The sequence below is a fragment of the Anolis carolinensis genome, chromosome 5 (assembly GCF_035594765.1).
Source record: "Anolis carolinensis isolate JA03-04 chromosome 5, rAnoCar3.1.pri, whole genome shotgun sequence".
NCBI lineage: Eukaryota > Metazoa > Chordata > Lepidosauria > Squamata > Dactyloidae > Anolis > Anolis carolinensis.
This window is the reverse complement of record NC_085845.1, coordinates 88562761-88582683: the sequence shown is the minus strand read 5'-3', so window position 1 is coordinate 88582683 and position 19923 is coordinate 88562761. Positions and strand designations below refer to the sequence as shown.

General features: G+C 41.2%; 1 protein-coding gene across 5 annotated transcripts in view; it reads left to right on the top strand.

Annotated features, from left to right (window-relative positions):
* Positions 1 to 19923, top strand: part of cacna2d1 (calcium voltage-gated channel auxiliary subunit alpha2delta 1) — a 574720-nt gene that overhangs the window by 519202 nt on the left and 35595 nt on the right. For all 5 annotated transcript variants that reach the window (XM_008111505.3, XM_008111506.3, XM_062981743.1 and 2 more), the window contains 6 exons: positions 2109 to 2185; positions 9317 to 9377; positions 17668 to 17765; positions 17982 to 18063; positions 18389 to 18451; positions 19567 to 19670. In XM_008111505.3, coding sequence (XP_008109712.1) covers positions 2109 to 2185; positions 9317 to 9377; positions 17668 to 17765; positions 17982 to 18063; positions 18389 to 18451; positions 19567 to 19670 — 485 coding nt within the window. The remainder of the gene's footprint in view (positions 1 to 2108; positions 2186 to 9316; positions 9378 to 17667; positions 17766 to 17981; positions 18064 to 18388; positions 18452 to 19566; positions 19671 to 19923) is intronic.

Below are 19923 nucleotides of genomic sequence, written 5' to 3'. Positions count from 1 at the left end.
TATCCTTCTTTGCTTTTATAGAGCTAAAGAAGGCAACTATAAAGAATCTTGTACATATTAGAAAGGGATGCTGCCTTAGGGTAGCAATACTCAGTCCACAGCTTGGGAGTGGGCAGGCATTGTTGTTGTTGTTGTTGTTGTTGTTGTTGTTACTGTTATTATTCCCATATGTCCATATACATTTTTTACTTTTTAAAAAACATAGATTTACATATTAAAGTTATTTTAAAAGAAGAAATCTTATTGAAAACCCTCATATGCTGCCTTTGAAGGTTTTTTTGAAAGATGGTTTGGTGATCAATCTCTATAAAACAGCAAATAGAAAATGACATAAAAGGTAGTGTCTAGAATATTATAGATTAAAATACCAGTAGAAGGTCATCACCTCAAATATGATAGTGTGCAGTCTCTGAAAATCTGACAAAAGGCTGGATGTGTCTTTGTGATTACTGTTTCTTCGACAATTTCCTTATTTGGTTGCACATTATCTTGCCCTATTAGTGTACTACAGTCACAGGGTTCCCCCACCCAAGTTGCTCTTCTATTGACGATAGCACTTAAACATTTACCACGTTTACAATATTCACTCTGCACTTTACCCAGTTCATTTTATTTTATCTACTTGGGTGCCAAATCCATGTTTTTACCATGATTGTTTTTTAAACATATATGTATTATTTTATTATGTTTAGAGTTTTAATTTACTTTCTGTCTGTATTTTCTGATGTTATTGTATGTTGTTTGCTGTTTTATCCAGGCTTGGCCCCATGTAAGCCACCCCGAGTCCCTTCGGGGAGATAGAGGCGGGGTATAAAAATAAAGTATTATTATTATAATTATTAATGATGGGGAAAAATTAAAATCTATTTCAAATTGTAAAAAAAAATCAATGCTTTTCTAGAATTAAGAAATGCTAATGAGAAGACTTCTAGGCTCACAAGAATTTGTCATTCAAGACTTATTTTGCACAAAATATTGGTATTCTACAGCAATGATTTTCATTGGCATCATCATCATCATTATTTATTCACTTCTATCCCACTTTTCTCCCAGGGGTGGAATTCAAAGTGGCATACAACATATAAAATTCATACAAATACATCTAACCACAATACATAATCAGTTAAAACACCATATTCCAATATAAAACCCAATTAACATATCAAATAAAACAATTTAAAAACTTACAGCAAGCACCATTTAAAGATATCCATAACCTCCGGTCACTGAAGTTATTTGTCATGCATTATCAAAATATTTATCAGACTGAAAGTGCCTATTATCATTCATTTGGGAAGGCCTGGCAAAAAAAGGTTTTAATTTGTGAATTAAAGGCCAGTAAGGATTGTGCCTTATTGGGGAGGGAGTTCCAGTACCGCATAAGTACGGGATTCAAGCATTTCTTTCAATATTAATGGAAAGTGAAAACTGCAGTAGTGGGAATAAAAAGCAGTGTAGCTCCTTTGGAGGATTTGAAAGCTCAAATAAGGCCCAATAGTTATAAAAGTTGGGAAATGCTTCTGCAAAAAAACTGTGTAAAAGGTTTGAGTTTCTGAAGACTAATTGTATTCCTTCTCTTTTGTAGTTGTTACTATTATCATTAGTATTCAAATATATATTAAACAAAAGGCAGAATAATATACACACTGAGCTGTTTGGATGTGCAAATATAATTGAATTACACTTACAAGTCACCAATTATCTGACATCTATATAGACAGATATACTATAGTCATGCAACTGGACGGAAAATGCAGATATTCAAATCTATGTATGTCCTTACACTCAGAAAATACAGGATTTTTTATGCCGTTGCAGCATCCTATAAAGTCATGGAATGTATAGCTTGGTGAGGCACTCACATTTGTTGAATGACAATTTAAAATATGTCATGAAACTAAAAATGACAGGATTCTATTGAATCTCTGGGGTTAAAACAGTATCTGAAAGTACTATAATTGTGCTGAAAGAGACTTGTTCATCAATAATTTTGTCATTTGATTTCAAATACCTACAAAATTTGGGAAGAATGTTCCATGCATAAACTGACCATTTATATTGATTTATGGCTATGTTTTTAGTGTTCATAACTATTTTTTCATCTACAGCTTGGCCTTGGTATTACCATCCTACAGCTTTTACTATATTAAAGCCAACCTAAATGAAGCACTACTTCAGGCTAGATGTGAGTAATGTCATTTCATCAGATCTCTGTTGCTGTGCAGCAGATAGAGTTGTTTTTCTCCCACTTTATTTGAAAAGTCTTAGTTTGTGAAATCCTCTAGTTGTTACCATGATGTATCTCCTACTCTGCCACAATGATTCTAAGTCATTCTGTAAACGTGCAAGGTACAAAAAGTATTCTGCGCCAGCAGAATATGTTCTGCTACCCAAGTTGCACTTGAAAACCTTTAACCTTCCCATCTCCGTGTTTATGTACCTGTAGAATCATTGCTTTGCGTATCTTCTGTCACTGTCTTTTTTAAGGGTCTGAAACTGATGTTTTGAATAATCAATTTGAAAACCATAAGTTTTGTATAGGGCAGCTCTGTATAGTAGGCTATAGTTTATAACACAATTATGTAGCAGTGCAATGTCACCCTATATTAACTGGAGTTTGCTTAGTTTGGTATTTTGGCTGGATCCTTTTTTAAATGTTAGAAGCCATGTATGTCATATGGGTGGATACAATATTGATTTTTTTTTCAAGTTGCTATCAAAATGAGAAGGAAGGATGAAGACCAGAAAACGTACAAGAGAAGCAAGAACCTCAAAGATTTATGATACAGTGTAGTACTTCTGGTCTGAATTTATCTGAATATATGTCTAAAAGGTTCTTTCTTCTCTACATTCTGAAAGTTTCAAAGAATATGTAAGAACAATAACTCTTAGGTTATCTCCAGCAATTAAATAAAGTCTGCATCCATTTAGGTTTCAGATTTAATGAGTGCAGTAGAACCCCACCTGAGACAGAATTAAATTTGTAATTTTGCACACTGAATTCCCATCCCCATGCCTACCATCAATGTTCAAAAATGGTTGCAACCCTTTTCAGGAGAGATATGAGCAAGGCTTTTGCATACATAAGAAACTTCTAGTGGAGTGTTTAATCCATTTAAAAAATAAAAGTCTATAACACATCTCAACCTAGGCATGTTTCAAAGAGTTAACTATGATGAACTGACAGAAATCAAACCAATACTTTTAAATACAATATTGCGATAAAGAGAACAATAAAAATCCAGCATTCCAAGTTGCAGTTGGATCAGTTTAGATGTCAAGAGTCAGATGCCAATTTGAGAGCAAAACAGAGTTTATTCAAGAGATAGCCCAAAAAATAGACACAAACACAAAAGATGGTTTTAAACACTTAACTTTCAGTGTTTAAAGGCAGTCCAAACAAAAATATATCAAAAAGTATGCTTTAACAACCAAACTGGATTTATCCAAGCAAATAGTTCAGATAAAACAAAAGGTGCTTCAATTCAGCTCTAAACAAACTAAGTTGACTTGGAAAAGCAGCCAAAACAAAACAAAGACTTGGAAACTCCCAAGAGTCACTAGCTAGTAGTTTAAACACAAGGCTCTAAACAGAAACTAAAACCGGGCAAAAGAGCTTGCAAACAAAATCGGAGCCGGTGCAAAAGGGAAAGAATGGTTCCAAACCCTTTGTTGCAAGCAACAGGCTTTGGAGATTTAAAGGGGCAGTGCAAAAAGACTTGGTCAAACTGGTCTGGAGTCGAAATAGCAGGAACAGCAGCAAACTGCTTCAGAGCGAAGAGACGTCGTCAGATTGATCCAGGGTCAGGACAGGACACAGCAGCAGGGTCCGGAGGCAAGCCAAAAGTCAAGAGCCATGGGTAGACTAATCAGAGAGCGAAGGCAGAAACAGGGTCGAATTCCAGTCCAGGGTCAGAGGTTGTAGTCATCAATCCTAGGTCCACGAATTGGCACAAAGAGCCAAGGCAACGAAGGCAACAGCAGCTAAAAATAGTAATAACAGTGCAGTCCAGGAAAACCCACATAGTTCCAGCCCTCCGTTGCAGAGCAACCCAGGTAAACTTACATCTGAAGCAAAGTCCCAGTCCAGTCTTCTTAACACGTACTGGAATCCCAATGGTGCCCAGCAATACCTTGCCACATGCAAAGTGAAGTGACCAAACACTCCCAATTTATCCCAATTCTCCCTGGGTGTCCAAACACCAACACCAAGAGCAGGTGTCCCAAATCCTTAATCAGAGTCAGAACTCCACACAGCTAAGGCTCATGGATCGGGCGTGCCTAATTGTTCATCAGAATCCCAATCATCCTGCCCACACCCAGCACCATGCACACCTGAGGATCCATCCTCCCTCCTCCAAACAGACCAAGTGGGATCTGCTTCTGAAGATACCCAAGGTTCAGCAGTATCCATGGGCCCCAATTCCCCAGGCATCTCCAGTGCCCATGCCCAGTCAGTGCCCACATCCTCAGCCACCACCTGTTCACCAGCATCCATTTCTTCCACAAACTCCCCATCTGAATCTTCCTCAGAAAACTCCCCATTGAGGTCCCTAATTCTCTTTCTGTACAAATCCTCCAACGAGCCCTCCTCGCGAGGGTTTTTCCTTCCTCTCCTGATCCCACCACCATCATCCACAGTCCCCGAAGGCACAGTCACAACATTAGAACCCATAACATTAATAGATTTGGCAATGTATTTGCAACCTCAAGGTTCTCATGTGGTGGGATGGATTCCACAAGTGAAGTGTAACCATCAAGAAACACTTGTTACCTACTGAGGGACATCCAAAGGCCATAGCAAGTTAATGCAGGAATGGGTGTACAGTACAATAACTGTCTGTGATGAGTGAGTTCCTTAGCTTACTGTGATAACAAGAAATGATGGATGAAAGTGAATATTGAAATGAATAACTTTTTCCAGAAGTTACCATATAGTCACCTTGGAGGACCCAGAAAACCCCTAGAGAGTTATTATTTCTAGAATTTTGTAAAGTCCTCCAGGATATGTTATACTTCTGCTGGAAGTATGCTGTACTTCCAGCCAAAGTAGAACATAAAGCCTCCTGTAAGACTTAGAAAATTCCTAGATAGTACATATGTCAGATGCAGGTACGTGAAAGTGTTAATACTGGTCCTGTAGATATGCTGTATCTTCAGTTACACAGATTCCAGCTATTTATGGGCTCAGCAGTAAGCACCAACTGAATTATACCCCAAAATGGACTATTGGTCAGTCAAACCCTTTCTAATAATGGGTGTATGACATTTTCTCAATACCCTGTCATCATCACCAGCTTAACAGATATATTTTAAACTTTCTGCTGGTTCCATGCAGTCTTTGACTGTTCCACACATACATGCTTCACTACCTGTTTGAGTGAAGAGAAATGATGATCAAAAATAGATATTTCCTAGTGTTTCTCTGCAAATAGCTGCTCTTTCTTAACAACAGAGGTTTCAAAGCCCATGCTTGCCACTTAATATTTTGTCTCTTTATTGAGAATCTCTTCTGTCCACACGAAGTATCTTTTACCATTTTAAGGCAAGCTTGCACATTTAATAACCCTATTATCACACCCAGGTTGCAAACCCATATCTGTCAAAAAAATCTAGTGCAGTGGTTCTCAACCTGGGGGTCGCAACCTCCAGGTTGAGAACCATTTGAGAGAGATTGAGCTGCCGCCTCCTTCGGCCCTCCGTTGGCCCAGGTCAGCATGGAGGGGCTCCTCCTCCAATGACGCAGGGTGGAGAGGAGTCACAGGGAGATGCTTGGAGGCAGAGGCATGTGTGGCGGGAGAAGGCGGGCTCCCCTCTCTCTATTTCTCCCCTTTTCCTTCTCTTTCCTTTTCCCTCTCTTTTTCTTCCTTGCCCTTTCTCTCCCTTTCCCCCCTTTCTCCACTCTCCTTCTCTCTTGTTCTCTCTTATTTTCTTTTTCTTTCTCTCTTCCTCCCCTCCTCCTTTCTTCCTTCCTTCTCTCTTTCTCCACTTTTTCTCTCCCTTACTCCTCTCCTTTTTATAATTTTACTTTTCTTTATTCCCTCCTTCTTTCTCCTCCCTTCTTTCTCCCCCTTTCCTTCTTTCTCTTTCCCTTTTTCTTTCTCTTGCCTCCCTCTTTTTTCCTTCTTTTTTCTATCCCTTTCCTATCTTTCCGTCTTCCTCTCCCCTCTTTTATCTTTCCGTGCACTGTGGGAGGGCGACAGGTGCAAGGAGAAGGAGGGAGCCGCCACTGATTGGTGGAACATTGCCTTTGTTTGGCCAGGTGGCATTGGAGGGGAGACTGGTAGTGCAGCCCTTGAGGGGTCTCTTTTACTCAGAGGAGGGGAGAGCAGGAGAGCTGTGCTGAAATTGTTGAAAGGATTGTCACATTGAGGAGGGGGGGGGTGCACTTTGTGCTGCTCTGGAGACTAAAATGGACTTTGAGGTTTCACCCCAAACATTAGGAAAACCTTCTTGACAATCCAGAGAGAAAACAGAGCCCTATCCCTTGTCTAGTAGTTCCAGAGTTTCGGACAGCTTGCCCAGAGTCTTTGAGTGTGAAGACCAATCAGCAGCTGGTGGGGACCCAGCTCCACAAGTCAATAGTGTTGCCATTACTAAAGAAGGGGCACCAGTTTCCTGTCCACCTGCAATTATAATTCTTTTACTCTTTTCTTTCTCTTTCCTCCTCTATCTCCCTGCCTTTCTCACTGCCCTTTCTTTCTGTCTGTGCCTTTTTCTTTTTCTTTCTGTCACCCTCACTTTCCTCCTCTCTTTCTTTCTCACTTTCTTTTCTTTTTTCCCCTCTTTCTCTCCCCCTCCCCCCTTGTCCCCTATCTTACTTTCTCAGCCTCAAAGGAAGGCAATAGTGACAACACAATCTGGCCAAGAAAACCCTAATGGTTTTGGCCTAGGATTTCCAAAAGCCAGATTTGGTTTGAACTCACATCAGAGCATTCTCCCTCTAAAGAAGAGACATTCCTATCCACATCTCTGTTCAAATCTTTGCAAATTCATCCCTCTTCTTAAGCATAAACAGACAGTCCCCAAGTTACAAACAAGATAGGTTCTGTAGGTTTGTTCTTAAGTCAAATTTGCATGTAAGCCAGAATAATAGGTACATTTCTTAAGTGTAACTCCAGCCATATATATACACACACACACGTGTATAATAGATTTGAATAGCACACACTTGTGGTGTTTGTTTTGCTGTCTGTCCCCCTGTTCAGAAGATGTCACCTCACTTTCCTTCCCTGTGAGAACTGGATTTTGAAAAAATTAGATACAAGGATAAAGCTTCAGTAGAGACACTTTTCCTCTTGATAACCCTTTCAGGAGTGAACTTCCCCCTTCTGAAGGATAGATTCCTCTCCCTTCCTGTTGTCTCAGCCCCGTTCTTAACTAGGAGTCATCTGTAACTCAGAGATGGCCTGTAGTCTGAAGAACAACATCGTCACACAAACGTGGACAGTCCTAAGGGATGAAGTCATGAAGTAGCAACAAAAATAATTTTATGGTTGGTGGTCACCACAACATGAGGAACTGTATTAAAGAGTCATGGGATTAGGAAGGTTGAGAACCACTGCTCTATTGGTTCAGCTGAAGAGCAGCATTCCACTTGTTTGATCACAGTTTGTGCAAGCCTATTAAAGGATTTAAAGTCAAACTTACTTAAGAGTTCTCTGTCTTACTGATATGGATGATAGGCTAACCAAGAGACAAGTTTAAATGGCCTAAACTACTGCCCAATATAGTGCATAAAGTGACCAATGTTATTGCTAGCTCATAAGTAAGATTGCAATCTGTTTTTGTTGATATGTACGGGGTATATATATAGTGACATGACATATTCCATAATTGTTTCTCATTCTGAACTTGGGAGCAATCTGTAAAATAAGAGTGCAAGACAAATGCCTCAGGGCTGAATTTGTTAGGAACCTCCTGAGCCAATGGCTCCTTTATACAGACCCTTGAAATAGCTGCAGTATGTAGAAGCTACATTAAAGAAATAATTGACAAAGGACATGTGTTCAAGTTTTCAAAGATGTTTGTCTTTTCTCCAGAGTACAGCTGTACGAAAAAATTGAACCTCTGATCTTTCTATATGCCACAATATTTTTATTCAAGGAGCTGGTTGAATAAAATATTGGTTTGTGACCCCTTTTCTTTCCCTGTTTTTTCTGTTTCCCTGCCTCCTTTTTCTGATGGATTATCACAGTGCCAAAGGGCAAGTATATTCTCATTGCTCAATTTCCCTCTGTTTACTAGTGTTGATATTTTTCCGCTTATATTTCTATTCCTCCTGGTTTCTGTCCTTTGTGTCGTTCATTTCAGGGCTTCTCCCATGCCAATTGTGCATTATAAAGATGGAAAAATGAAACACATACATGTATTATGTCTTTTTAAAAATGATTTTCAATTTATTGTTGTTTTCTTTTTTATTTGTTTGACCCAATCACTTGCTGATTATTGAAGAAAATAATTTCTTTTCCAAATATATGTGCCTTGAACAATCATTGATGATATTTAAAAGATGATAGCTTTTACAAGCTTTTTCTTTGGGTTAGCTAGTGATTCTTTTGTTGTTAATTAATGGTTATGCTTGCTGTATATAATGTGCTAATTTTAATTTGTACTATTTGTTTTGTTTCATGCTGTGTTGCTGATATGTTATGATAAATATAATTTCTATGAGGACAGTACTACTATTGTAGTCATATGAAAGCACCTTTCTCAGCTGGCATAGGGCCATGAAAGATGCTCAAAAATTGTTACCAAATGATATTTGAGATGGTTATGGTAATATTGATAGACAAAAGAAATTGCCATTAGAATCTGGGTGCGAAAATGTAACTATTCTGGATTGTCTTCTTACTACCTGCAAAACTTAATATCTTGTTACATATAGCAAGTGTAAGCCTTGGTGTACCCAATATTTAGCTGTGATGATTATTGATGTGACTTGGTCATCTGGAAACAAGTGTCATATCTACATCATCCAACTAGTCACTCCCTTTCTTCCATGCCCATTGCCACTATCATAAAAAAATTTCAACCATGGCTTTCTATCACATCCAAATCCAAGTTTAAAGCACAATTCTACTCTTCAGATACATAAGGGTTTCATTAGGAAGGAGTAGGGCAAAGATGAACTGAAGTGTCTTTTTCCTGCTTCGATAAATATGATTTGGTAGTTTTGGCAATTCCTAGGGAAAGGGCTCCAACAAAGTTACTGTTGGAAAACCAGTGAATTCAGAGTGGTTGTTATCCAGTTGGTTTGGCTTTTATAAAGCACCTAAGACTAATTTTATCATTTATTGCTTTTTGATCTTTGTAGTTACTGAAACTCTGAAGCTAGATCGCTTTGATGAATTTGGATATACATTTTTAGCACCAAGGTTGGTCCTTTTTCCCAATATTATATTGATAGACATTTCTTTCATTAACATACTGACAATTAGGAAAGCATGAAACATTCAAATATGTTAGCGGTTTTACTTATTTCCTTCTGAACTCAGTAACGGGACCTTGACTAATGAAGCTTTAATTAACTTGCCTGGTAGTTTTCAATGAGACTTTGATTCAATTAATTTAAATTGAATCTATTCTCACTTACAGTAAGAAAATATATTTAGAAGTATTTAAATCTGAACCTTTCAAATTCAGATTCTGTTCAACAGTGAGTGGCATCTTGCCTTAATAGCAACTCACCACTATTTGAAATACTGCAAAAACCAAAGTAATCCTCAGCTATTTTGTACATGCATTCAAGTTTGAATAAATTCTATAGTTCTTCCCCTGCTGCAGATAAAAATGTATATTTCTGTATTCAAGTTACTGGTGAATCCCCAAGTGTTCTTGGAAATTATATTTTACAAATAAACATGTTTCCTGTTAATCAAATATGTGTCACGACCCAGGCTACAGAGCACCAATAACCATACGCAGAGGCCAGATTCTATCTAATATCTTTATTAAGGAAATATATAAGATTAATAAAAACAAATGTAAAAGTTAGTTCAGAAGCGGACCTTTCAGGAAAGGTCAAAATTAGTCCAAAAAAGCAATGTCCAATATGAAATATTATGGTCCAAAGTTGTAATCCAATAACCGAACACTCACTTTGCCAGGCAAAGTGAGGGGAATAGACCAGGTCCTTTAGTCCATAACTTGAAATAACTTGATACTTGAAACAAGGCTTAAACGTGGAACAAGGTAGCTAGGAACAAGAACAAGGTCCGTGGAATAACTTGGTAAAATCCGTGGAACAAGGCAAGGATTGGCCCTGGGCAACAAGGCAAAGTCCGTAGGTAAACAAGGCTGAGAAGCAAGGCGAAGGCTGGAAAGCAGGGCAAGGCTTGAGCAGGAGCGAGGCTTGAATCGGAGCGCGCTGTCCAGACACAACTCGCTCCGTAGGCTGACGAATTGACTCCGCGAAGTTACTACGCGGGTAAAACACCTATATAGAGTCTAACTTTCCCACCGAAGCAGTTCTCTGGGAATCAGAAACGAAAGCTAAACTCTGAGACCAGATGTTAGACTCCTTAAAGATTCTCACGAGAAGCAGTCTTAATTGGCTACATTCTTAGCTGCAATTCTCGCACTCCTGCGCGAAGCTGATTCCAAACTTCTCTGTTGTTTACAAAACTCCCGGCGCAAGAACACGGGAGAAGTAGGCTCTGGGCTTGTTTGACATACTTCTGGGAGACAACTTTCTTGCAGGTGCAAGGTTCCCAGATCTGCCTGGGAAAGATCTGGCTGAGAGGAATCCAGTTCTGACTGGGAAGGTAAAAAACCCAAGTTTTCTTCTTCATCAGGAATTACAATGTCCTGAGCAGGACTACAAGGCCCATGGGTCATCACACTATCCCCCTCCTCAAGGCCCCTCCCAAACTGGGGCCCTCTCCCCGAGGCGCGAGGTCGCGGCTTGGCGGGATAGGTCTGATGAAAGCGGCGGGTTAGATCAGGAGCATGGACTGTGGAGGCGTCTTCCCAAGAGCGTTCCTCAGGGCCAAAACCCACCCAGTCAATGAGATATTGTAGGCGGCGGCGATGAAAGCGAGAATCCAAAATGTCCTCAACCTCGAACTCCTCCTCCCCATTCATCAAAACAGGAGGGGGGGCCGGTTGGTCTGTATCAGGACGCACACCATCCGCCGGAAGGAGCAGGGAACGGTGAAACACTGGGTGAATGCGCATTGAACGCGGAAGTTGGAGTTTGAAAGTCACGGGGTTTAATTGCGCCACCACTGGATAGGGGCCAATGAAACGGGCATCTAACTTCCGGCAAGGGCGGTGGGAGGGCAGAAAGCGAGTGGACAGAAAAACCCGATCTCCTACCTTGATTTCGGGGCCCGGCTGGCGGTGTTTGTCAGCGTGGCGTTTATAGTCCTCCTTGGCTTGGTCCAGTTGCTGGAGCAAAAGTTGTTGCACCGCTGTGAGTTCCTGCAGCCAATCCTCTGCTGCGGGAACTTCTGAAGTTTCAATGACAGGGGGAAAGAAACGTGGATGGAAGCCGTAGTTTGCAAAGAACGGCGTTTCTTTTGTAGAAGCTTGAACTCCATTGTTGTAGGCAAACTCTGACAGTGGTAACAGAGAAGCCCAATTGTCCTGTTGGTAGTTTACATAACAGCGAAGATACTGCTCTAAAGTGGCATTGGTGCGCTCCGTTTGCCCATCTGTTTGGGGATGATGAGCTGAAGATAAGCGAGAGTCTATGCCCAATAGTTTTTGTAGTGCCTTCCAAAAACGAGAGGTGAATTGAGATCCACGGTCTGTGACTAAACTCTTGGGCAATCCATGTAGTCTGAAAACATGTTGAAGGAATAGATCCGCAGTCTCTTTGGCCGTGGGGAGGCCTTCGCAGGGAATGAAATGGGCTAACTTGGTGAAAAGGTCCACCACCACTAAGATCGTGGTGAATCCACAGGAAGGTGGTAGGTCAGTGATGAAATCCGCAGAAATTATTTCCCATGGGCGAGATGGGGTAGGAAGGGGGTGTAAAAGCCCTGAGGGCTTCTCCCTTCTTATCTTGGAGCGCTGACATACTGGGCAGGTGTTGACATATTTTTCCACATCCTTGCGGATCTTGGGCCACCAAAAATCCCTTAGGATCAGATGCATGGTTTTAAATAGTCCGAAGTGTCCTGCTGGTTTGCAGTCATGACACAGACGAAGCGCTTTTTCCCTGCCCGGTCCGGGTGGGATATAAACATGATTTCTATAGCAAAGCAGCCCATCTTTAAGCGAAAAGGGAAAATGCAGACCTTGGCGAAGTTGGTCCTGCGCCCAGGCATCTGCTTGCTGACTAGCCCTGATTTCTTGAGCACAGATGGGTCCTGGAGTAGAGGAAGTTGAACCAATGGAAATAGATTTGGTGTTCCCCACTGTGAGCGTGGCAAAGTTCTCGGGTTGTAATAGTTGGGATTCAAAGGTCTCCTTACGTCCTGCAGCGTATTCCGGTTTACGTGACAGGGCGTCTGCTTGCTTGGTCTGGGCTGGGGTCACGTAATGAATCTGGAAGTTGAAACGTTCGAAGAATAAAGCCCAACGTTGCTGCCTCTGATTCAGTTTGCGGGCAGTTCTTAGATGTTCTAGATTACGATGATCAGTGTGGACTTCAATGGGAAATTTGGCCCCTTCTAGCCAATGTCTCCAAGTTTCAAAGGCTGCCTTTATGGCCAGTAGTTCTTTTTCCCAAATGGTGTAATTCCTCTCTGGTGTGGTTAGTTGACGAGAGTAAAAGGCACAGGGATGGAGGTGATCTCCCACCGGTTGTAAGAGTACAGCCCCAATTGCCACATCAGAGGCGTCCGCTTGCACAACAAAAGGGATTCCAGGATTTGGGTGCTGTAGAATTGGCTGGGACGTGAATAGTTTCTTTAGTTGCTGGAACCCTTTCTCTGCTTGATCAGTCCAGCGGAAAGGCTGTTTTCCACGGATGCAGCTAGTGATGGGGTCAGACCAGCGGGCAAAATCTGGAATGAACTTGCGGTAATAGTTCGCGAACCCCAAGAAACGCTGCACCTCTTTCTTGTTGGTTGGCGCCCGCCATTCCAATACTGCTGAAACCTTGGCTGGATCCATGGAAAGCCCTAGAGGCGAGATGCGGTAACCAAGGAAATCTACCTCTTGTAGATCAAAAGCGCATTTTTCCAGCTTGGCATAAAGTCCATGATCCCGCAATCGTTGTAACACCATTTTGACGTGGTTCTCATGTTCTGATTGTGATCTAGAAAACACCAAAAAATCGTCCAGGTAGATTATCAAGAACCTGTCTAGATAGTCCTGAAAAATGTCATTGACAAAATGCTGGAACGTTGCGGGAGCTCCGCATAATCCGAAATTCATAACTCGGGACTCGAATAATCCGAATTTGGTCTGGAAGGCGGTCTTCCACTCGTCCCCTTCTCTCATGCGAACTAAGTTGTAAGCCCCCCGAAGATCCAGTTTGGTGTAAACCTTGGCTCCTCGAAGCCGATCCAGTAGATCCGAGATTAAGGGCAGGGGATAGCTGTTCCGCTTGGTGATATTGTTCAATGCTCTGTAGTCCACCACCAAGCGTAGTTCCCCTGACTTCTTTTTCACAAACATCACTGGGGAGGCGGCTGGGGATTGAGAGGGTCTAATGAATCCCTTACGAAGGTTTGTCTCTATAAATTCCCTGAGAGCTTCTTGCTCTGGTTCAGTCAGAGAGTATAGATGCCCTCGCGGGATCGGGGCCCCCTCCACCAGGTCAATGGCACAGTCATAAGGTCTATGTGGGGGTAATTTCTCGGCTTCTTTTTCATTGAATACATCCCAATACTCGGAGTACTTCTTGGGCAGGGTGATGATGGGCTCGGTGTCTGTGGCATGGCAGACCTTGGCTACAAGGCAATGGTTTTGGCAGTACTGTGAAGCAAACTGCAGTTCTCTGTTGGACCAGGAGATGTTAGGGTCGTGGAGAGTCAGCCATGGAATTCCCAAAATCACAGGGAAATGGGGAACCTCGGTAACAAAGAAGGAAATCTCTTCCATATGTTCCCTTATCCACATCCTGGTGGGTTCCGACCACTGACTTACGGGGCCCGTCTTGAGGGGGCGGCCGTCTATGGCTTGCACCACACGGGCATTCTTGAAATCATGGTATTGTAATCCCAGAGAGTCGGCATACTCTCTATCAATGAAATTGTTGGTGGCTCCAGAGTCTATCATGGCGTGGATCATGACGGGTCCCCTTTTTGCTGACCATAAGGTGACCACGAGAAGGAACAGGACCCCAGTAGGCGGCTCTTGAATGGATTTTTTGACCGGGTTGGCGAGCCTCTCTACGCCCGGTCGTTGGCTTCCCCCGCCGGCTGTGTGCCAGTCGGCTCAGACGCCTTCGTCTCCGTGGAGGACGCCGCCGCAAGACGGGCGGCAGGCTTCCCTTTGGCTGGGCACTCTCTGGCGAAGTGGCCCCCGTTCCCGCAGTACCAACAGAGGTTTAAGCGTTGACGACGGGCCTTCTCGGCGGCATCTAGTCTGGGACGCACGTTGCCCAACTGCATCGGCACCTCCTCGCTTCCTCTGGGGTATGGGGTTGGTGGTGGGGGTCTCCACACTGGACGTGGCTGAACGCTGGCGGGAGCGGGGGGTTTTGCCCCGGCTCTACCGCTCTGGCCTCGAACCCACTGTTTCCTGTTGGCAATCATGACTTCAGCCCGTAAACATTGATCAATGAGTGCCTCGAGGGTCTGGGGAGGATCCACCTTGGAGATTTCTTCCAGCATTTCAATGTTGAGACCCTCCCGGAATTGTCCTCTGAGGGCTACATCGTTCCAGCCGGTGTTGTGGGCCAGCACTCGGAACTCGGCTATATACTGAGACATAGGTCTGTCTCCTTGGAAAAGGCGACGGAGTTTGTGACCGGCTGCCTCCAAATTGTCCTCGATTCCCCAAGTCTCCTTGAGGTGGTCCAAGAAGTGTTGCGCTGATCTTAGGTGTGGAGAGGCTTGGTTGAACAGTGCCGTCGCCCAGTTGGCCGCTGGCCCGTCTAGAAGACTGTAAACCCACGCCACTTTGATGTCTTCTTGGGGAAACTCGGCAGCACGGGCCTCTAGATAAGCTTGACATTGGCGACGGAAAACATGAACCTTGGAAGCTTCTCCAGTAAACTTGGTTGGCAACGCCATGGCCGGGAGGCGGATTCCGCGCTCCCGCAAACCCTTTATTTCTCCATCCTGGGCGTTGAGTCTGTCGCGGATGCGATCCACTTCGTCCTTGCTGATGGTGTAGCTCAGTGGCTGCCCACCGGGCACGGTTCCGGTAGACATTCTGGCCGAGGTTAATTGGTGCTTAGGGTGGCGGAGTCAAACTGTCACGACCCAGGCTACAGAGCACCAATAACCATACGCAGAGGCCAGATTCTATCTAATATCTTTATTAAGGAAATATATAAGATTAATAAAAACAAATGTAAAAGTTAGTTCAGAAGCGGACCTTTCAGGAAAGGTCAAAATTAGTCCAAAAAAGCAATGTCCAATATGAAATATTATGGTCCAAAGTTGTAATCCAATAACCGAACACTCACTTTGCCAGGCAAAGTGAGGGGAATAGACCAGGTCCTTTAGTCCATAACTTGAAATAACTTGATACTTGAAACAAGGCTTAAACGTGGAACAAGGTAGCTAGGAACAAGAACAAGGTCCGTGGAATAACTTGGTAAAATCCGTGGAACAAGGCAAGGATTGGCCCTGGGCAACAAGGCAAAGTCCGTAGGTAAACAAGGCTGAGAAGCAAGGCGAAGGCTGGAAAGCAGGGCAAGGCTTGAGCAGGAGCGAGGCTTGAATCGGAGCGCGCTGTCCAGACACAACTCGCTCCGTAGGCTGACGAATTGACTCCGCGAAGTTACTACGCGGGTAAAACACCTATATAGAGTCTAACTTTCCCACCGAAGCAGTTCTCTGGGAATCAGAAACGAAAGCTAAACTCTGAGACCAGATGTTAGACTCCTTAAAGATTCTCACGAGAAGCAGTCTTAATTGGCTACATTCTTAGCTGCAATTCTCGCACTCCTGCGCGAAGCTGATTCCAAACTTCTCTGTTGTTTACAAAACTCCCGGCGCAAGAACACGGGAGAAGTAGGCTCTGGGCTTGTTTGACATACTTCTGGGAGACAACTTTCTTGCAGGTGCAAGGTTCCCAGATCTGCCTGGGAAAGATCTGGCTGAGAGGAATCCAGTTCTGACTGGGAAGGTAAAAAACCCAAGTTTTCTTCTTCATCAGGAATTACAATGTCCTGAGCAGGACTACAAGGCCCATGGGTCATCACAATATGTTTCATTTCTAAGTAAGAGTATTTTCTGTGTAGAAAACACTTTTTGTTTTTTTAAATTGCACACACTTGTATTTCTGGCTAGAATAATCACATGGAATACTTTAACATGTGTGTTTACCAAGTATCGAGAAGGCATTTTTTCAGCTGAAAAAATAATAATGGTAAACATTTTCCCATCCAAATTCCACACTGTAAGATGTGGGAATGCAAAAAGTCCTTTTTTAAAGAGCCAACTACTGTTAATAAAACAACAGGGAAGAAAAGACAACAGTCATTCCCCAAGTTGTGAACAAGATAGGTTCTGTGGGTTTTCTTCTTAACTTGAATTTGTACGTAAGTTGGAAAAGGTACATTTTTAAGTGTAACCCCGGCCAGGTATCTACCTTTTTGTCTTATCTTTTAGTTTTGGATAGCATTGGGAAGGGTTAACATCCCGTGGATTTGTTTTGCTATCTGTGCCCCTGTTCAGAAGATTTTACCTCACTTTCTGTCTCTGTGATAATTGGATTTTAAAATATTTGGCTTATTGAGGAAACAAGAATTGAGAAAGTTTCAGTGGAGACATCTTTTCCCCATGATTACTCTTCCAGGAGTGAATTTCCCTTTCTGGGAGCAGATTACTTTCACTTCCTGTTGTCTCTCCCCCATTCTTAAGTATGAGCCATTTGTAAGTTGAATGTTTGTTACTCGGGGACTGCCTGTATTTGAAAATATTTTCAAATGATCAAAAATGTGTTTCTCAAATGTTGGGAAAAGCTGATGAGGAAAATCTTAGATTGATTCAGGCTTTATTCTGGACAAAATATGTACATACCTTTTTGCATTTCCTCTGCAGAAAACAGGACTTTCTACATGGAGAGAGAGAGAGAGAGAGAGAGAGAGAGAGAGAGAGAGAGAGAGAGAGATACATATATATATATTTAAAAGCCATCAGATTTTTTTTACAAAATTGTTTTTGAACTATAAACATTTGAAGACCTTGTCTAAAATAACTCTTTTTTTTTCCTTTGGGAATGAAATTAAGAAGGAATTACATCCCTATAAAAATATATGAAATACTATTCCTAAATCTTTCAGGGTTTTTTGTTTGTAAAACAATAATAATTATGTGAAGCTTAGGTTTTCCTTGTAATAACTGATAAATAGTGGTTTGTACAATAGGTATATCTACAGTGAACCCAAATATAACCCCAAACTAAATGATTACATTGTAAAAGAGAAAAGGTATAAGGCAAACTCCAGGCAACTATTTCTAGGAAAGGAAAGGGGTATCAGGTATCAAATAATTCTTTCTTTCATGTCAGAATATGTTGAGACTCATTCAGATACCTAGTCAGTATTTTATTTTTATAAAGTGTACTTAATTTTACAATCTTGTTTCCTCCTAGAGAATATTGTGGTCCTGTGAAATTAACTGACAACAACACAGCATTTCTTCTGAATTTCAGTGAATATATTGATAGGTATACACCACAAAGTACTTTGTGTAAGTATGATCTTTTTATTAAAAAAGCTTATTTTCAGAAGATGACAGTACTAATTGCAGGAATAGATCATTCCAATTTGGAATGTAATTATACTATTTTATGTAATGATTAGAATGCATCTGCTTTTTGGATTTGTGTTTGTTGCCCCAGTAGTATATTTGAGCAAAGAGGATTCCTGCAGTCATAACTCACATTTTGTGTCTTTCTTTTGTTAGGCAATGATATGGTTATGAGAGCTTTGCTGGATGCAGGATTTACAAGTGAACTTGTTCAGAATTACTGGAGTAAGCAGGACCCGTGAGTGTTCTTCTCCTCACCAACTTCCACAGCACAAGCAGCCACACATTCCTGTTTGTGAATTACTGGAATATCAAAATAATATCAAAAGAGAATATACATTTTTGGTTATCAATGGGCAAGAAAATACACCATGGTATTCATCATATACATAATTTAACTATTTGGTTTAAAATTTTCTAGAAAAATCCATGGTAAATTGTGTATATAGAAGACTCCAGGAAATTCTCACTGATTTCAGTTTCTCTGTTCTGTTCCCAATTGTCATGATCCAAATCCAATTTGGTCCTGTCTCTGTCTCTCTTCCTCTCTTCTTTTTTCACAGTGAGGGAATTACAGCACGTTTTGTAGTTACTGATGGAGGAATCACAAGAGTGTATCCTAAAAGGTAAGGCTCCATTTCATTGTAGGTTAGATGGCACAAACAATGATGAAACTTGTGAGTGTCTAACTCTGTGCTGATCGTCATCAGAGGTTAGGCAACCCCTCTTCTGAGATCGGCAGTTGGTAATTGAATATTATTTTTATAGTCTTTTCACCAGTAGTAGGGAATGCTCTTGGGGTGAAGAACTACAATAGAGCCTCCTCACCCCATTAAATACTTCATCACTACTGATGATACTAAAATTCACACACATAAACACACATAGAGAGGACCCAATAACTAGGATTCAGTGAGTTTGTTTAGATTTAGCCTTTCAAATTTTTGACTCTAAAAAACCAAACCAACTAATACTAATTCATATTGTTTCTCATACACTTCTTTTCAAAGTGTGCCCTATTTCAAAGATAGTTGGCTATATAATTGATTGTAAGAGAATGTTAAGCCTATGGAAATTCCTCAGCATTCTCATTAATATTTACTTTTGAATTAATTAAATTTTATTTTGTGTTATAGTTTTGTAAATTGATTTGTTTCCTTTTTTAGGGCCTACGTACTATTTTTTTGCATGAAAAATGCATGTGAGACACACTTCTTTATAAAATGTGTGTGTGTGTGTGTGTGTGTGTGTATTCTGTCTATGTGAAAAAATAATTTTCCGGTGAAATAAGATACATTGTATTGAAAAAAAATTGTATTGCATTTTTCTGAACAAGTTTCATCAGATGATGAGATGGGCCCAAGTCCCATAAAAAGTTAAGCAACATTGTCTTAGAGCATGTGCAATTAATCTCTGGACTTATTCTTATGTCTAAACAAGATTTTGGTTTGCACACTATATCAAGTTGTCATTTAGAGTGAAATTAATTTGAAATAAATAATTTTAAACCTCTTTAAGTATTGTTCACTAACATTGCAGTTTTGGCTCAGATTTTCATTGAGCTCTGTTCAATGGAGTTTACTCTAATGTAATTCACAAAAGTTTGTTGCAGTTCTATAAATAATTCCATGAACATAATCTACAATTAACATAGTGAAACTTGCCTTTGAATAGGCATGCATATTCCAAGAAAATGTCTGGTAAAAAACAAAAAAAAATGACAGTTGTGTTTCATGTTCAGTGCAGGTGAATATTGGACAGAAAATGCTGAAACATATGAACAGAGTTTCTACAAAAGAAGCTTGGATAATGAAAACTATGTCTTCACAGCTCCCTTCTATAACAGTAAGTCAATTGGCCAGTCAAAAGGACCTTATTAAAGTTGGGGAGTAAGCAATTCTTGATGAAGTCTTTTAAAAGCTTGAAATTTGTGTAAGGATAGCCCAGAACACATTCTGAAGATAGTGGACTGGATTTGAGGCTCTCACAAGCAGAAATACAATACCCTTCTCCCCAATAATCTTTAAAACTACAAAAAAGGAGCGAACATGAAAACAAAAAAGACAAATTAAAAAAAGAAGAGAAATACGTAAGATAT